The sequence below is a fragment of the Silurus aristotelis genome (assembly GCF_946808225.1).
Source record: "Silurus aristotelis genome assembly, chromosome: 26".
NCBI lineage: Eukaryota > Metazoa > Chordata > Actinopteri > Siluriformes > Siluridae > Silurus > Silurus aristotelis.
This window is the reverse complement of record NC_139599.1, coordinates 4,592,732-4,608,885: the sequence shown is the minus strand read 5'-3', so window position 1 is coordinate 4,608,885 and position 16,154 is coordinate 4,592,732. Positions and strand designations below refer to the sequence as shown.

Below are 16,154 nucleotides of genomic sequence, written 5' to 3'. Positions count from 1 at the left end.
CTATACACTTCAAAAGAAAAATGGCGTCCCTTTGTGGTTAGTTCTAAAATTGTTGACGTAGAACCATACAACATGGTGTTTCATCATCAGAAAGGGTTCCAGGAAGTTGCCTTTACCCAACACACAACCATGAAGAACCATTTTTCTTTAAAGGTATAGGCACATCAAACAGAAACCTTACAGATGTAATTTTTTTTTTCTAGACATACTAAGCACACGTATTGAACTATATATATATATATATGACAAATTTTGTGGAATGTATTTGCAATAAACAGAGCTTTTCTTTGTCAGTGTTGCAGCTGACTCATGAGCTGTAAACAAGGCATGGTGAACCCTTCAAATCTGTGTTCACCACCAAGAAATTTATTTTCTTTGGTCATGTTGAACAGCGAGTACATATCTATACCGGTTGAAATATTTAATATTAAAACAATAAACCATTGTTGACTGTAAGCAGTAAAACCAACAATGCGTAATAGATGGAAAAAATTTGTCATTTCGACTTCATATTATGAGCAATGTTCTGGCCCAGGTTTACTAATAACTACTAAAATAAAAACAGTTCTTGAGTCTACTAGATTCTAAATAATTGTTAAGTAAATTGCTAAGATGTTATATAGATATGACTGCTGTATTCGATGATTAATGATTACAGTTGATTACTGAAATAAAAATGTCACTAGATTTCTCAAACAGATGTAGATAAATAAAGTGATGATCTCTGAGCTCATTTTGTACTTTTAAAAATGGTAAATTATTGAGTCAGGGTTACGGTTAGGGACATTTTGCAATGCAGCCCTCTTCAAATACTGGAATTCGGCAACTGGAGGATTGGTGAAGAACGTATGTAAATAAAATAAAATCTATTTTAGAACAATGAATCAGTCACAGTCTGCTTTTTAGTCTTAAACCTCCCTGTTACGTCGGGGAATGATGATCTTGCGATAGGTCCGTCTCTCCGAGATGTTACGCCTCACTTTCACCACAGGTGGAGTCGCTACCTCCAGTTCGAGAGATGGACTGGAATGAGATCTTATCATCCCTCCGTCTATATCACTGTCCTCCTTTTCTTCTGTGTCTGCGCCTTTCCACAACTCCTGGTCGAAAAGGGTGAGGTCTGTCCCGCCAGCCGTCTCGGAGGACTTTCCCAGCGCCTGCCAGACGTCCAGAATGTGAACGTAAGCCTCATATCGTGATTGCTGAAAAGAGCAAAAGGTAAAAGAGAACAGTCAGACATGGTGTCTGGAGTTTACACAGAATCTAGAAGTCTGCATGTGAGTTTGTCTTGGTGATAAGAGAGTTTAGAGTAGAATAGCCAAACATGTCTGAAGTGACAAAAGGTTTTTATCTTAGTCACTCTTTACAACCATGGTGAACAGAAAAGCATCTAAATGGAGCATCTCTTGGAGGCAGATGCAGTACAACAGCCAAATATATGTCAGGTTACATTCCTGAAGGCCAAGAATCTGAGGCTATGGTAAGCACAGGCTCACCAAAACTGGTTTAAGTTCAAGATTGGAAAAATCTCCCCTAGTCTATTTACAATATTTAACTGTGTGGTGAGCCTAACATTTTTAAAACATTCTTATTAAGAGCAAGTCAAGTTTATTTCTATTGCACTTTTCACAACAGACATTGTCTCAAAGCAGCTTTAAAGAATTTAACAGTTAAGGTGAATGGTGTGCATTAATCCCTGATGAGCAGCCATGGTGACTGTGCAAGGAAAAACTCCCTTAGATGTTATGAGGAAGAAACTTTGAGAGGAACCAGACTCAAAAGGGGAACCCATCCTCATCTGGGTGATTTCATGAGTGTGATCATAAATCTTTACACAATACAGAACACTGGAGAGAGAGAACTAACATGAGCACTGTAATGTAATTATGAGTAATGATCTTTCTACAGTCTTTTACAGTCATTTGTGGTTATTAAACTAGGAGCTATTGAGCAACTCAAAATATCTCAATATTTGCGATCTATTTATATTCTGGAGTTACATCAATCACCTGGTTTAATCCATCTGTTAATCACAATGAGCATCAAACAGTTTCATCTTGATTTATTAAACTAATTGCATTAATCCAATCTAGTTTTCACTGAAGAAGCTTTCTCCTGAGCATGGATTAGATTAGTATGTGTTTGTTGCACACTCATTCTCCCACATGTGCACAAACCTCATGCTGTAGGTACTCCTCCTTCTGTCTGTGCTCCTCCACTTCTCTGGTTTTTGCCCTTCGGCTTTCTTGAACCCTCTGCTGTAACTCGCTCAGGTCCTCCTGAAACGACTGCAGCATGGCGGCATGTGACTGCAGCTGCTTCTCCTGCTCACACAAACAAGAGGGTTTTGACACTATAAAATGTACACTTCTTGTTTTTCCCTTCTTCTATATGAAGAATGGAAGAAGGCGCTAAACCAGTAAAGAGTAAATCATTGAGATCTTTCATAGTATTCGAATCCAGAAGTGGAAATGGGAAATAAATAATCATTAAAAAGCAAAATGAATACCATTTTCTATCATATCATTTTCAGAGAGTGAATAAATTGTAATGTAGAGTAATCCCCCGCTTTATAACGCGATTCGAATCTCGTGTTCCCGGTTTATCACGAAATCGCATTTGCCACATATCTAATTTGTTTGGCTGATTTTCCCGATCTAGAGCAAAAAACTTTAGGGAATTGTTTTTCTGGAGTTTTATGTTGAAATAATATATAAATTATATAAATAATAAATTATATATAAATTATATAATTAATAAATTATATATAATTAATATTAATATTATTATTCAGAATAATATTATTAATAATTAATATATAATAAAAATATTATTATTAATTAGTTACCTATTCGGAAACATAATGCATGGCGCATACGACCGGTGTTGAAAAGCATGCAGTTTGTGTACTCTTCACAGAAGCTGCTCCGAGTCAGACTGCTTTAAACAGCTTCATCTATTAATATAGTACTAGAAATAATACCACTGACCCACTTCATTAGCACTTTGTCACGGACCCTGACAACAATGGACTGTTATGTACAACACTGTGCTAATATATTATTATTCTCTGCTACTGTAAGTTTAAGTCTTAGAGTTGCCTCTGTTGAACCTGCAAGCATGACTCCTAAAACCCCTTTGTATCCTGATTTAATAGATAAAAGGATCAGTCAATAAGCAAAATTCAAAAACAGTGTGTAAACTGCCTCAATGGGTAGTAATGTATTGGTCAACTTGTTCTATCATTAATGACTGAATCACAAACAATATTTTACTCTAGTGAACTAAAATATTGTTTAATAGTCCACTTTAATTGTCTACCATTGAAAGTGCTGACTTTGTGGCTGGTAGGATGGGTCTACAGAACTTCCTCTGAGAGCCAACAGCAGCCGGAAATGGAGGAGACGAGTACAGAGCGGACACCAGGTTGATTCGGCCGATCCAAGAGTTCATTTGCTCTGTAGATCTAGAACACAAGAGAACACAAGAGAATGATCCTAAAACATAAGACAGAAGAGAGGTGTGTAAACAGGATTATCAGTAGTGCTTGAGAAAACATTTACTGTGCTTCAAACAGGAAGACCCTCCAATCTGCAGTCTGAAGCCGGAATACGTGCGGCCGCTTGGTATAGTCCTGTGCTCTCTCTGCCAGAGCGTGATGAACACTGAGCACCTCTTCAGAGCTTTGCCAGTCTTTCCGGTATTCATCCTACAAGACAGAGAGAGGAATGGAGACAGTCATGATGTTGGTGTGACTAAACATTTTAACATTTTAACATTTTAAAGCTGCTTTGGGATAAAGTCCACTGTTATTGTGGCATACAAATAGAACTGAATTGAATAAAAAAAAAACATTGTGTGTAATTTAATGCAACGGGTCCAACTACCGTATTTTCCGGACAATAAGCCACTACTTTTTTCCCACGCTTTGAACCCCACGACTTAAACAACGAAGCGGCTAATATATGGGATTTTTCCTGGGTTTTTCCCGGTTTCACAAGCTTCAAGCCAAAAAACTGAGCCCCATAACATTAGACCAATGAAATTGCAGAACGGGTTCAGGTGAACCAATGAAACTCTTTATATTAAATCAGATGCGCTCCCACTGAATCGGGCCGCAGCACATCATAAATATGGATGATGTTCCTCTGACGTTTGACCTGCCGCTCACTCGGACTGTCTACAGAAAATGTGAATTATTCGTCACGCTGAAAACAACCAGGCAAGCCGTGTAACAGACACTGTTTTTCGTTAAAGCCTGTGTAAAGTATATTAGTTTCAATGTAGACACCTGCGGCGTATAGATAGGTGCGGCTTATTTATGTTCAAAATAAATCAAGATAAAAATCTTTGTAAAATTCAGTGGGTGCGGCTTATATTTGGGTGCGTTTAATAGTCTGGAAATTACGGTATTTTTAATTTTTTTTTAACAAATGCAGAAAAACTGAACCCAGAATCTTTATATTTATATAATACATTTAAGCAAAGCTAAGATACAAGAAAATGAAGCTGTTTCGCTGTATGATGTTAAAAGAGCAGTGGTGAGAGAGGAAACCAGAAAACCCAGAGGAAACCCACAAAAAGCAAGAGATCGAACCATTTTTAAGCTTGTTGTGCATTTTTATGCTTTTGTATATTAAATGTCCAATAAAAATTTGAACTCATTAGTTATGGAGGTTCCTTGAATGAGTTGTGAGAAACCACTGGGTTAAAGTGCAGACAAGGCAACTTACCTTCTGTAAATAGAGCACCATTCCTTTAAGCACAGCATAAAAAGTCTTCCAACTCCTCTTTCCCCATGGAGCTGGCAAACAAAAAGGAAAAATCACTTCAGGCTAAACATTATATCCATCATCTTCAAGCTAAAACGAAACACAACTCAATCACTTACTGCGCTTGCCGTCTATATCTGCGTGTGCTTTACGCTTCAGGAAGCCTTTCTGGAACACGGTGGCCTTCTTATCATGAGCAAGATCCTGAAATGGGTTACTCTTGGAGCGAAGAGGTGCATCTGGATCCGAGTCCGGGTTTAAGGTCAACAATTCCTTATCTTCTCTAAATGGAAAAACAAATGAAAATAGAGGATTAAAAGACGTAGTAAATATAGACCACCAAATATTAAAGCCAAGAAAGGAGAAAAAAATAATAAAGCAAGATAGACTCACACGGCCCACTCAAGCGGATGGTTCTTGATTGAGTTATATAAGGTCTGGAAGGCAATTTTTTTTAGAAATAAAGAGATTTTAAAGAATCAGTGGAGGAAAAATACTTTTTTGTGGAAAAAAGAGCAAGCATCTGCAAATTATTCATCTATGAAAGAGACCGAAATTTTTTTATTTTTATTTATAGTTGAGTGCAAAAGTATGTGCTTGTCAAAGTTTCAATATGTACAAAAAGAGAAATTGTAATTGTACAGATTTGCCTAGAAAATAAAAGCCGTGTAAGTGAATTGTGCAACAAAATCTACAAATAGAAGTTTCAAATGAACCGAAAGCAAAGTGAAAATGTGCTGGACCCAGATCAAGGTTTGAGGAAGATGGATTTGTAAGAAAAAATGTGTGTGTCTGTGTGTATAAAATGCAGTGAAATATTTCAGAAATGCAAAGAAACCACACACAAATGTCATTTTGATAATATACATTATATCTAAAAATGCTTGTCCTAAAGGTATGCAAACTTTTGCACTCAACTCTATGTACACTGGAGAGTTTAAATCACTCGCAAAACTCCTCTCACCTTTAGTAAATCTTTATTAAAATTCTCTCCTTCATTCATCCCATCCAAGTTAGACACAAAGAGAGGCATGGTCATGGACTTCCCAACATTCTAAACAGAAAGAGGACATTTTATTGACTTACACTGAGCTAGAATGTGGTGTGTACACAACATAATCTTAATCCATCATTTTAACCCAAAATCTTCTACTGAATCCAGGCTATGATGTGGAAATGGAGCGTACCTGTCCATGCAGGTCTGTGTTGAGCAACATGACAGCACATGTGAGTGTGAGCACGGCTCCAGCTGTAGAGAATGTTGCAGGGTTGCATTGCTGGTAACGCCTGGAGAAATGATCAAGCACTCGTTCCCGCTCTTGTGTCTCGCCGATCAGAACCACTTGCATCAGAAATGATCTAATGAAAAATTAAAAAAAACAGGTTAGGATCACAACTTTTTAGGAATTCATTAAAGAAAATGTTTAAGTTTCTGGATCATCTTACCGAAGAGCTTCATCCAAGCTTTGGTTTGTAAAGTCGAAGAACTTAAGATACTCCTCCCCAACAGCATTACTGAACTCATTGCTGATTGAAAATAAAAGCATGGACAGTCAATGATGTACAACTGAGTGTTTGTATACATTGGAACAAAAAAAAAAGACTGCATATTCCTTCATTATATAAGTAATAAAATATCAACGTAACCCATCAGAAACTGCTATCTGCCTTGTTCTATATAAATGTGCTCACAAATGCCCATGATTGATAGCTCTGGTAGCTGTGGTTGACTGTGGAGCAAGTAACAGCATATCTGGTGCCCCAGCTGTAGCAGTGATTGTATTGAAGCATGACCTTCTTACAAAAAGGCAAATATCTTCGACTGCACAACTCAAGAACCCCACATTGCTTTCTCAAGTTTAGGTCTACAGACTATGACAGTCACTGGTTTGCTTTTTCAAAAAACTATGAGGGATGCAAACTCTTTAACAGCACTATCACTATTAATTGAAACTTAGAAGTAACTCACTCTTTGTCCAGATGTCGGACCACGTCAGTACGCTGAACATTGTCAAGCTTGTAAAGTCTCTCTGCAAGTTTACAAGCTTCATCTCTGTCTACGAATGTTACGTTTCTCTTCTTGAAAGGAATCGCAGAGTCAACAGATTCCTCCTGTTGTTCCTCAGGCACATGTCCAGATGATTCCTTTTCAGTTTGCCTTTCATTGTATTCGTCATGGTTCTGAAGTTGTTTGGAGTCAGTATGGTTTTCCTGATCGATTTTTTGGAGCTCAAGTGACTGATTGGTTTCTTTATCATCCTTTGATTCCTCCTGTTGCTCCTCAGTCACATGTTCAGATAATACATTTTCAGTTTGCCTTTCACCATCATGGTTTTGATGTTCGGAGTCAGTACGGTTTTCCTGCTCGATTTTTTGGAGTGCCGGATTGGTTTCTTTACCATCCTTTGATTCTGAAAGTTGCATAGATTCTGTTTCAGTAAAGCTTTCTGACTGGACAAAGAGTTCTTCCACCTTGGGATTTTTTGTCTGACTTGCTTCTACATCAGCTACACTTATTGTTTGGCGTTCCTGGTCTGATGTTTGTGCTTCACTAGAACTTGATCGCTTTGACCCTTCTGAAGGTTCTTCACCAATTAAAAGTTCTTGTTTTGACTCTTCTGAGTTTTCCAACTCGCCTGAACATTCCAACTGTTGTATGAATTGTTCGTTATGTCCATGAAGATCCACTTCCACTGTACTTTCCGTCTGCTGTTCACAGGTTGGTTCCTCTTGCTTGACTTCCAACACACATTCTTGCGTCTCCACAAATGTCTCTGCATTTTCTAACTCCAGTATCTCATCATTAGCAATTATAGTCAATGTCATATTTTCAGAATCTACAGTCACTACTGCATTTACAGCATCACAGACCAAATCAGGTGGTGCTCCTGGTTGTGGTGGATATGCCTCTTGGATTAGATCAGGTTCCTCTCTTTGTGCTGAATCTACTTCAAGGACTGGGCAATTTGTTTCTAACTGTGGTGTGGTACTGCAGTCCTCCTTTCCAGGTAACGTTATAATTACACTAATCATACCATCCTCAGAACTGCTCTCCACACCGTCTTTTGTTTCTTCCACATCTTCCTCATCTTCAGAAATTAGCACATTATTCCCTGTTTTTAGAGATTCTTCCTCAAGACCTTCTAAAATCTCAGGAACCACCTGGATCTCTGGATTTTCTGTGCAAAGATGGTCTTCTTTCTCATCACCATTTTTCTCGTAGTTTACTAATTCACCATAATTTACTTCTGACGTCTGTGAGGTCTCTAAAAAAGAGATTAGAGTGCAGGAAATTATTTACATAGACATGTTTTTTTTTTTTTTTTTTTTTTTATCAAAGGCTGATCTGTTCTATGACAAAGTTACTTGTAGAATGTAAATTAATTCTTTATATTACATGATGCTCACGTGGGCCGAAAATCAAATAGACTCTAATTTGTTACTGAAAAAATTGGAGCTTTTTAAAGGAAAAGAAATTTCAAGGCAAAATTAGCTTTGTAATTACAATTGGCATCACACTTGCATAATGTTTTGTACTGCTAGCAAAACTATTATCTACGTTTTTATTAGTAACATTTATTAGCCTTCTCCAGCTTCATGCTTGGTTTTTCCAGTTACATTATAAAAGCTAACAGCTCTTTTTTTTTTTTTACTTGAAACATAAGAACTAGTTAGTAATAATGTAATTGTATAAACTGGATTAATTCCTTACTGTATTTAAATATTCTGAAAGAAAAAAAAGAACATGAAGCAAGCTATTTCATAACTGACTTATTCCAAAGCTCTTTGGAATCTCTGAATCACAATTTCTTTCAAAACAAGCATTCTTTCAATACAAAATGAGCTTAAATGAGCTGTATCCTTAATTGTCCCCATTTCAAATTAAAACTACACAACCCCCATTTAGATATAAACTCAGAGAAACTAAAGACAGAACCTCTGTTAGAAGGGTTATGTAATACTGTGGTCAACACCCCCACCTGCATTTCAGTAGAAAGTAAAATGGAAATTTATAGCGGGTGTATTTATGCCTCCAGGTAGACATAAATAAAACAGGAAGAGGCATAGCAAGTCACATTGCATGTTATAAAAGGCCAGCATTCAGCACTGATGGGCATTTATAGTCTCATGATTGCTACCAAAAAAAAAAACAAATCGACAGTGATGTATGATGCATGTTACCTGTCAATGGTGCCTGGTCATCTTCATTTGATGGTGTAAAACAAACGTTCACCTCTGTTTGTGCATCAGAGAACTGCGGGAGGAAAAAATGTGGATACTGTAAGCTAATGCATACGAAACATGAAATGCATTCTGGACATTCAAATACAATAAGACAATCATCAAATGACCATGAACACAACAGAGACATACATCACTGTTGCTGTCAAATTAATATACAAAAGACACACTGGGCCATTTGTAGTGCAAAAGTTTGTGCACCAATAAAAAGAACATTTAATCTATAACCATAAGAGTATAGTTCTGTAGTATGTCAATACTACTATATATATATATATATATATATAATAAAAAATTTAATAAAATCAGTTCCAAAGTTTGCATCTTCCATTTATGGATGTGATGCAAATATTTACTAAATACAGCTCATCCCTAAGTTGCGATGGATCAACTTTTCTAACTTACGATGACGAAGCGATACGTCAAAATTGTAAAAATATAAAAAATTTCACGCAACAGGCACAGGCAGCTGTGTACGATGTAGGATACGTTGGACATGCAGCTGGGATGAGCGAATCTCTCGCCCTGTGAGATGCCCCACTCTCGCTAGTGGTCGACGGATTAAAGTTTTCACCGCGTGTATTTTTTCAAACAGCAATTTTAGTGATAAAAGTGTCTTCCAAGTGTATGTCTTCCAAGTGTATGTCTCCCGTTTTTAGGGTGAAAAAAAGAGGAAAGCCACCAGTTTAGAGCCGAAAATAAAAATGTATTAAAATATATATATATAAATAAATAAAAATTATTCAGCGTGAAGCAGGAAAGGCTGTCACAATCATAGTACCATCTTCGACTTACGATATTTTTTACTTACGATGGGGTCGTCATAACGTATCTCCATCGTAAGTGGAGGACTACCAGTACTATATTTGCTATATTTTTTTCTGCCAAACACATTTTATCTTTAAGCAAAACAGTCAAACCTCCTGAGACTCGATCTTTGGCATGCAAAAATAAATGTAATAACCATTTTCAGATTATACTACAATCTTCCAGACATACACCAACACACACTGTTGGATGCAAACAGCTGTATAGGATGGCTTTACTTGAACTGTATAGGACAATCACTTGAACTGGGTTCCAAACCTGTTCCAGCATGACAATGCCCCAGTTCACAAAGCCAGCTCCATGAAAATGCTTTGCATGGGTCGGGGTGGATGATCTTTAGTGGCTTGTTATAAAGCCCTGACCTCAACTCTACTGAACAAATTTGGGAAGAATGTGAACACTGTCTACACCCCAGGCCTCCACACCTTACCTACATCAGTACCTGACTTTACTAACACCCTCATTTGAATGAGCACAAATTTCCACAAGCACATTCCCAAATCTTGTGGAACATCTTCCAAGGTTATTAAAAAAGCAAATGGGGAATATGTGTGGAATGGGATGTTAATACAAATATTATAAACAGGCATCCCCAAACTTTTGTCCATATAGTGTATATGTTATACCTTTGCCTTCATTAAATCAGGTCTTAAAGAGTTAATGGTAAAATGTTTTTTCAACATCAAATAAACAATTATAATAAATCAAATGTTTTAGCATTGTGGAAATAATTTCACCTCTCATCACACCACCTCACCCACACTCATATTTAGAGATGCTGTTTTACATGCCAACCACACAATCCTTCCTGTTTCACTAGTACCAGCAACAGCATGTTTTACCAGCAACGTCAGTGCTTAAAAAATGAATGGGGCAGATTAAATGCTCAAAATGGCATCCTTATTACAAGAGTCCTGGGTGTTATCAATGTGATAAGTGGGTTTTGACTAATGGTACAAATATTCTTATAAGAGATGCTTCTGTGTTAAGCAGCAGCCAAACTTACTGAAGAAACTCAGTACAAAGCAAATGAGGCGCAAGGAAGATTATCCACATGACTGTATCTGCGACAACAGATCAACTATACATTCCAAATCATTGTCTTAAAATATTGAAAGCAGCACTCTGACTGATACATGACTAATAGATCTTTTTTGTTTCACCTTACAACCAAGATCAAGATTTGTGAGCTGAAGTGGAAATGATCTGGAAATGATACTAGGATTTCTTCTTAGTAATGGTAAAGAACACTACATAGAGTGTGTTTGTTTAGAGCAGGGGTGCCCAATACGTCGATTGTGATCTACCGGTCGATCGCAAAGGTAGTGTGGGTAAATCGCATGACAAAAAAAAAAAGATATTTATTTATGTATTTATATAGTAGGTAGATCTTTTTGACTTGGTTATTTGATAAGTAGCTTGCATGGTGAAAACGTGTGTGCACCCCTGGGTTAGAGCACATATCTAGGAAGTGGGAAGCCATTTGGTAGCAAAACTCCCCATTTTAATCTGGCAATCAGTTATCACAAAAACACCAGTAAATAAGGCTGTGTCATTGAAAATGCACATGAGCAGAAAAGTGAATTACTTACTTAATTTGTGTCAGACTTTATTAGTAAATTTGAATTAAAGTGAGAAATTTCAAGCTGCTACGAGAACATTGCTAAGACATACCTGGCAAGCAGCGACTTCTAGACTTGTAGCTGGCCCTTCATGCTGAGCAGTTACCAAGTCAATAATGTCCTCCTGGTTTAACAAAGGCATGTCTAAGGACAAAGGATTAACTACCCAGTCCATACTCAATCCATAGCTCGAGGTAATATCAATTGAGCCTGAGTCTCTGGATGGAGCATCTGCAGAAGGTTGAGGCATATCCCATTGCACTGTAGCACAGTTTAAATGCATGCTGGGAACCCTAACAGGGTACATTGTAATGGAAGCCCCATGCTCTAAGGGATCAGGACAGTCTGTCTCCAATTGTTCAATGGTTCCCTCCCTGTGGTTTTCTTCCTGGCACAGGTTATTCTTCTGCTCAACCCTTTCTATGTACCGCTTGGCTTCCAAATATGGCTCTTCATCTGGATAGGCAGGATGTGAAGAAAGAATAAGATCGCTCTCCATGGCTTCTCAGGCAACTGATTCTATGTGACAACTGTACGTCTTGTGTCCATCTGGAGACTACACAAAAATATAGGGCAGAAATCAGACACTAACAGCAGCAAATCAAACACCAAAAGCAATTTTAAGTATAGATATCTATATTGTTATTCATTCGTACTGGAGCAAAAATAGTGTTGAAATGTTTTCATAGGTCAAACTGAAGTACAAATTCCCCATTCCAGATATATAAACAGATTTCTGTATCCATTTATGTGTGTTTTTTAGCTGGATTCCATTGCCCACAAAACTTCACAAAGAGTTCACAGAGAGCTGAAAATAACAAAATGATACTAAACGTTTTACTAAACGGTGAAAGTACAGTGTGCGCTAAATCTTATAGCAATGCAGCACAACCACTGCAAAGAGTCAGCTACCATAAATACACTTAGATACACCATAGATACACTATAGATACCAACTTCTCATTATACAATTCATTATACTTCTCTTTTACCAGTTGATCATCATTCCTGGATTCCTTTTTTGACTGCTTTCATCCTTTCATACACAGAATCAGGAGATATACTGTATATATACACACAATTTCAAGCTGATTAACTGCGATACACCATAGTCTCCTTATACAGGAAGTGAGGCAAATACATGAGCTTTCATATAAACTAGATTTAGATGTTCACAGATGCTCCTGTAAACAATGTATAGATAAGTCCATCTGCACCGATGCACACAGTGTGCACCTAATCCTTAACACAAAGGCATTACACTTTAAATAGCAAAACCAAACCTAACCCATGTAATTTGAATACCAAAATACCAACAACAGTGAAGTGCGGCTGCAGAAATGTAGAAAAACGTGCCAGACCAACAGAAATATATCTCTTACCCGGGTGGCCTCTATAAATAGGCAGTTCTAAGTCAGATCACTAAATACATGTCGCTTGATTGAACACATGGCTTATGAAATATAAACAAAGCAATTTTTCCTGCTATATCCTGCTAACAGACGTTTGCCACATCAATCGATTTTACTCATGATATCAATTGAGAGGATATTTTTAATTCCTTTTTATGACCATTTGTCTCCTCATCTCAAATCCAGCACATGTCATACCTAATGATTACTGCATTAACTTCTGCATAGATTATATAACTCTGTATAATGTACAGCTACAATATATAACAAAACACTTTGTTTGGACTCACCGTTCTGTATTAACTTCTTATTAATTTCAGTAGATAGCCATAGCTCAGCACCGTTTTTTTTTTCCCTACTCCTTTCTGAGATGTGCACAACGGATGTGCGTTGCAATGACTTTCTGTGCAGGCGTCAGAGAGGCATAGTTCCACTTCCTGGCTGCAAATAAACCACCACAGCAAAAGAAAGAGAGAGAGAGAGAGAGAGAGAGAGAGAGAGAGAGAGAGAGAGAGAGAGAGAGAGAGAGAGAGAGAGAGAGAGAGAGAGACAGAAAGAAAAAAAGGAGTGGCAGATGAAGGTTAAGATGGTGTTGGTTTGGGGACATGTGTACAAGTAGTTTCTTAGATTCTTCTTCCTCCCTACTAATATTTCTCAAAACTTTTTTTTGTACTTTTCCAGCACTAATTATTGGCCCTTTGATGATAAAAATGATTTATGGCACTCACATCAACAGATTCTGCAGCAACCCACCTCATCTAACCCACATCCGGGTCCATCCCCACTTTATTTCCTGCTGGTGCTCACCTCAGCTCTTTCTGTAGAAAGCAGACATGCATATAAGTTACTGTACAGTGATCAGGCAGCGTCTCAGACAGACAAGCGAGTCGACGTGTCGCTCTTGGGACCAGTCGCTGACATGTTACAATGCTTGTTGTGCAATTTCAAAACTCTCTCATTGCAGGCATTAGTGTGACGAGTCCATCAGCAATGTCAGACTTAATCCTATGGATCTTCTCATATGGCATAACCTTGTCACAGTGCCTTAAAATAAGAAGCTTTTTTTCCTTCTCTTTTTACTCTGTTGTTAATTTTACTTGTAAATGCCATTTTAAAGAATTATTGAGCCATCGTCCCACATCATATAGGGAACTAAGATACTAAAAGCTTGTAACAATTCTGTTGCGCAAAATAAAAAAAGCACAGTCAAGGTTTATTTTTAAGATGAGTCTAAAACAGGGAAACGAAATTGGCACAAATTTGTCCTGATCTGATCTGATGGGATTCGATCTGATTCATACTGTTACTCTATTAAACTAGTTAAATAAAATCTTTTAGTGACCAGTGACGGTTGGTTGAGACTTTAGATGGAAGGCTAAAATCTAACGTCTAATAGGGGTTGAGCAACAGATTACAAAGTCTTATCAGTGGCAAAATAACTGAAGAAAGGAAGTTGGTCATTTATCCCAAATTGCATCTTCGTATTATTCTGTTAGTCTTAATTCTAACAGATACATGCCGTCTCCTAAATTATTATATGCTGTGAATATGTGTGATGATGACCATCATGACGGATCACCCTTTAGAAATAGGACACTCAGACTGTCTTAAAGTCTGCAACCCTCAGGCCTTTTAAGGTTTCATATTACTACATGACGGAGGTTTGCAAAGAGAAGTGGATAATTTATCAGGATATCAATATCCTAAGCTCGGGTTACTCTTTCTATGTGGTTCCTCTGTTACTCTGGTTTTCTCTCATCTCTCAAACAGGATTAGTTTTATTATCTACACTAGCTGTGAATGTGCGCTCATGGTTGCGCTATGATGTGCATCAAATCCACAATGTATTCCTACATCATTCCTGAGTTCCTGGATAATTTGTCCTCACCAAGACCCTGAACAGGATGGAACAATTACTCAAGTTGGGTATTTGTCACATTCACGTTCATACAGAGTACGACATGTAGTAAAACGCTTCGTCCAACATGTAATAGCATATAATAGACATAGAATATAAAGTAATAAATTCAGTCAAAATACAAATATAAAGTATATTAAGCATATAAAGTGTGACTGCAAAGTACAAAAATATAAGGATAAAAAATATATACTATAACATATATAAACAAAGAATTAGACATAAATTGATGGGTATGGAGATGATCAGATCCCAACCCATTATCCCAATGGATACTGCTATTGAATTGGAAATTGTATAATTGGTGCATATTTAGTTATTAAATTTACATACATTAATTATCCTCAATTACAAACATTATTTGAGAAACAGACCACTTACCCCAGTCAACAAAACAATATGCAGATGCGACAAGAGTGATATTCCAGCTGATCTGAACAAATCTATCTGCCACTTAATGCATTTTTCTGCTTCTTCTCAGTCATGCCATTCAGCTATCAAACACACCCACAGTGCTCCTCATCTACGATCTTGATCTTATCTGGAGCTTTTAAGAAGCACCCAGGAGCTGCTTGATAAGAGAAGAAGGTGACAGCATGAGATCAACTAAAAACATTAGGCGAATCAAAGAAAACACCTGGCTGCACACTACCGTAATAAAGCTATTAGTGCCTGAATTGCATCCGAAATCAGAATCTGAATAGCCCAAATTACTACGATTAAATGACTATACTATTCATTACGGTAATATGGGAGTTGGGACACGCCCCCACTGGTACACCTTTTAAAACAAAGCAACCTGAAACCACGCCCACTCTGAATTTCATTCATTGCTGCCGCTAGAGGGAGACATGTAACCGAGGCAGTGTTTTTCTTGGCGCACTTTCAGGCTGTACAATTAATTTATTTAATATATAAATATATTTCTTCATTTTTATTTAGGATTTATTACCTTTTGGAAGGCAAGTTATACGGTAATACAGATTTAAGTCGCATTAAATAAGAAAATTAAATTATGCAGCTCCTTTGGGGTTTTTTTTATGCTTTTGTTTTTGTTGTTGTTGTTGTTTGCTGTTCTCTTTCTAGTATGTTATATCAAAATGTGCATCACACAAGCAAAGTCTGGCAAAGTCTATATATATATATATATATATATATATATATATATATATATATATATATATATATATATATATATATATATATATATAATGTATGTTTTTTTTATCATTTATGGATGTTGTATTTTTATCTAATGTATTATTTAGTTTTGATTTGATTTTGTATGTAGATTTCAAATCAGACAGAATCATAGTTTTACTACGGAATAGGGTGCAGTATCTCCTCCGCACCGTAGGGG

At 37.1% G+C, this 16,154-nt stretch overlaps 1 protein-coding gene across 6 annotated transcripts; it reads right to left on the bottom strand.

The window, feature by feature from the left end:
- Positions 1-365: 365 nt before the first annotated feature.
- Positions 366-15,656, bottom strand: LOC310720703 (uncharacterized protein). 6 transcript variants are annotated; one of them, XM_083531576.1, is made up of 16 exons: positions 15,176-15,656; positions 13,605-13,694; positions 13,167-13,317; positions 11,517-12,020; positions 8,955-9,027; positions 6,742-8,038; positions 6,219-6,299; positions 5,960-6,131; positions 5,737-5,826; positions 5,166-5,209; positions 4,892-5,055; positions 4,734-4,804; positions 3,564-3,709; positions 3,322-3,466; positions 2,178-2,324; positions 366-1,202 (listed from the first exon to the last, which is right to left on the bottom strand). In XM_083531576.1, exons 4-16 carry the CDS (start codon positions 11,961-11,963, stop codon positions 909-911), a joined length of 3,171 nt encoding a protein of 1,056 aa, XP_083387702.1. In that variant the 5' UTR covers positions 11,964-12,020; positions 13,167-13,317; positions 13,605-13,694; positions 15,176-15,656; the 3' UTR covers positions 366-908. The 6 variants fall into 6 exon arrangements, with proteins under 6 accessions (XP_083387702.1, XP_083387704.1, XP_083387703.1 ...); XM_083531578.1 differs by having other exon boundaries at positions 13,167-13,313; XM_083531577.1 differs by having other exon boundaries at positions 13,630-13,694.
- Positions 15,657-16,154: the final 498 nt, after the last annotated feature.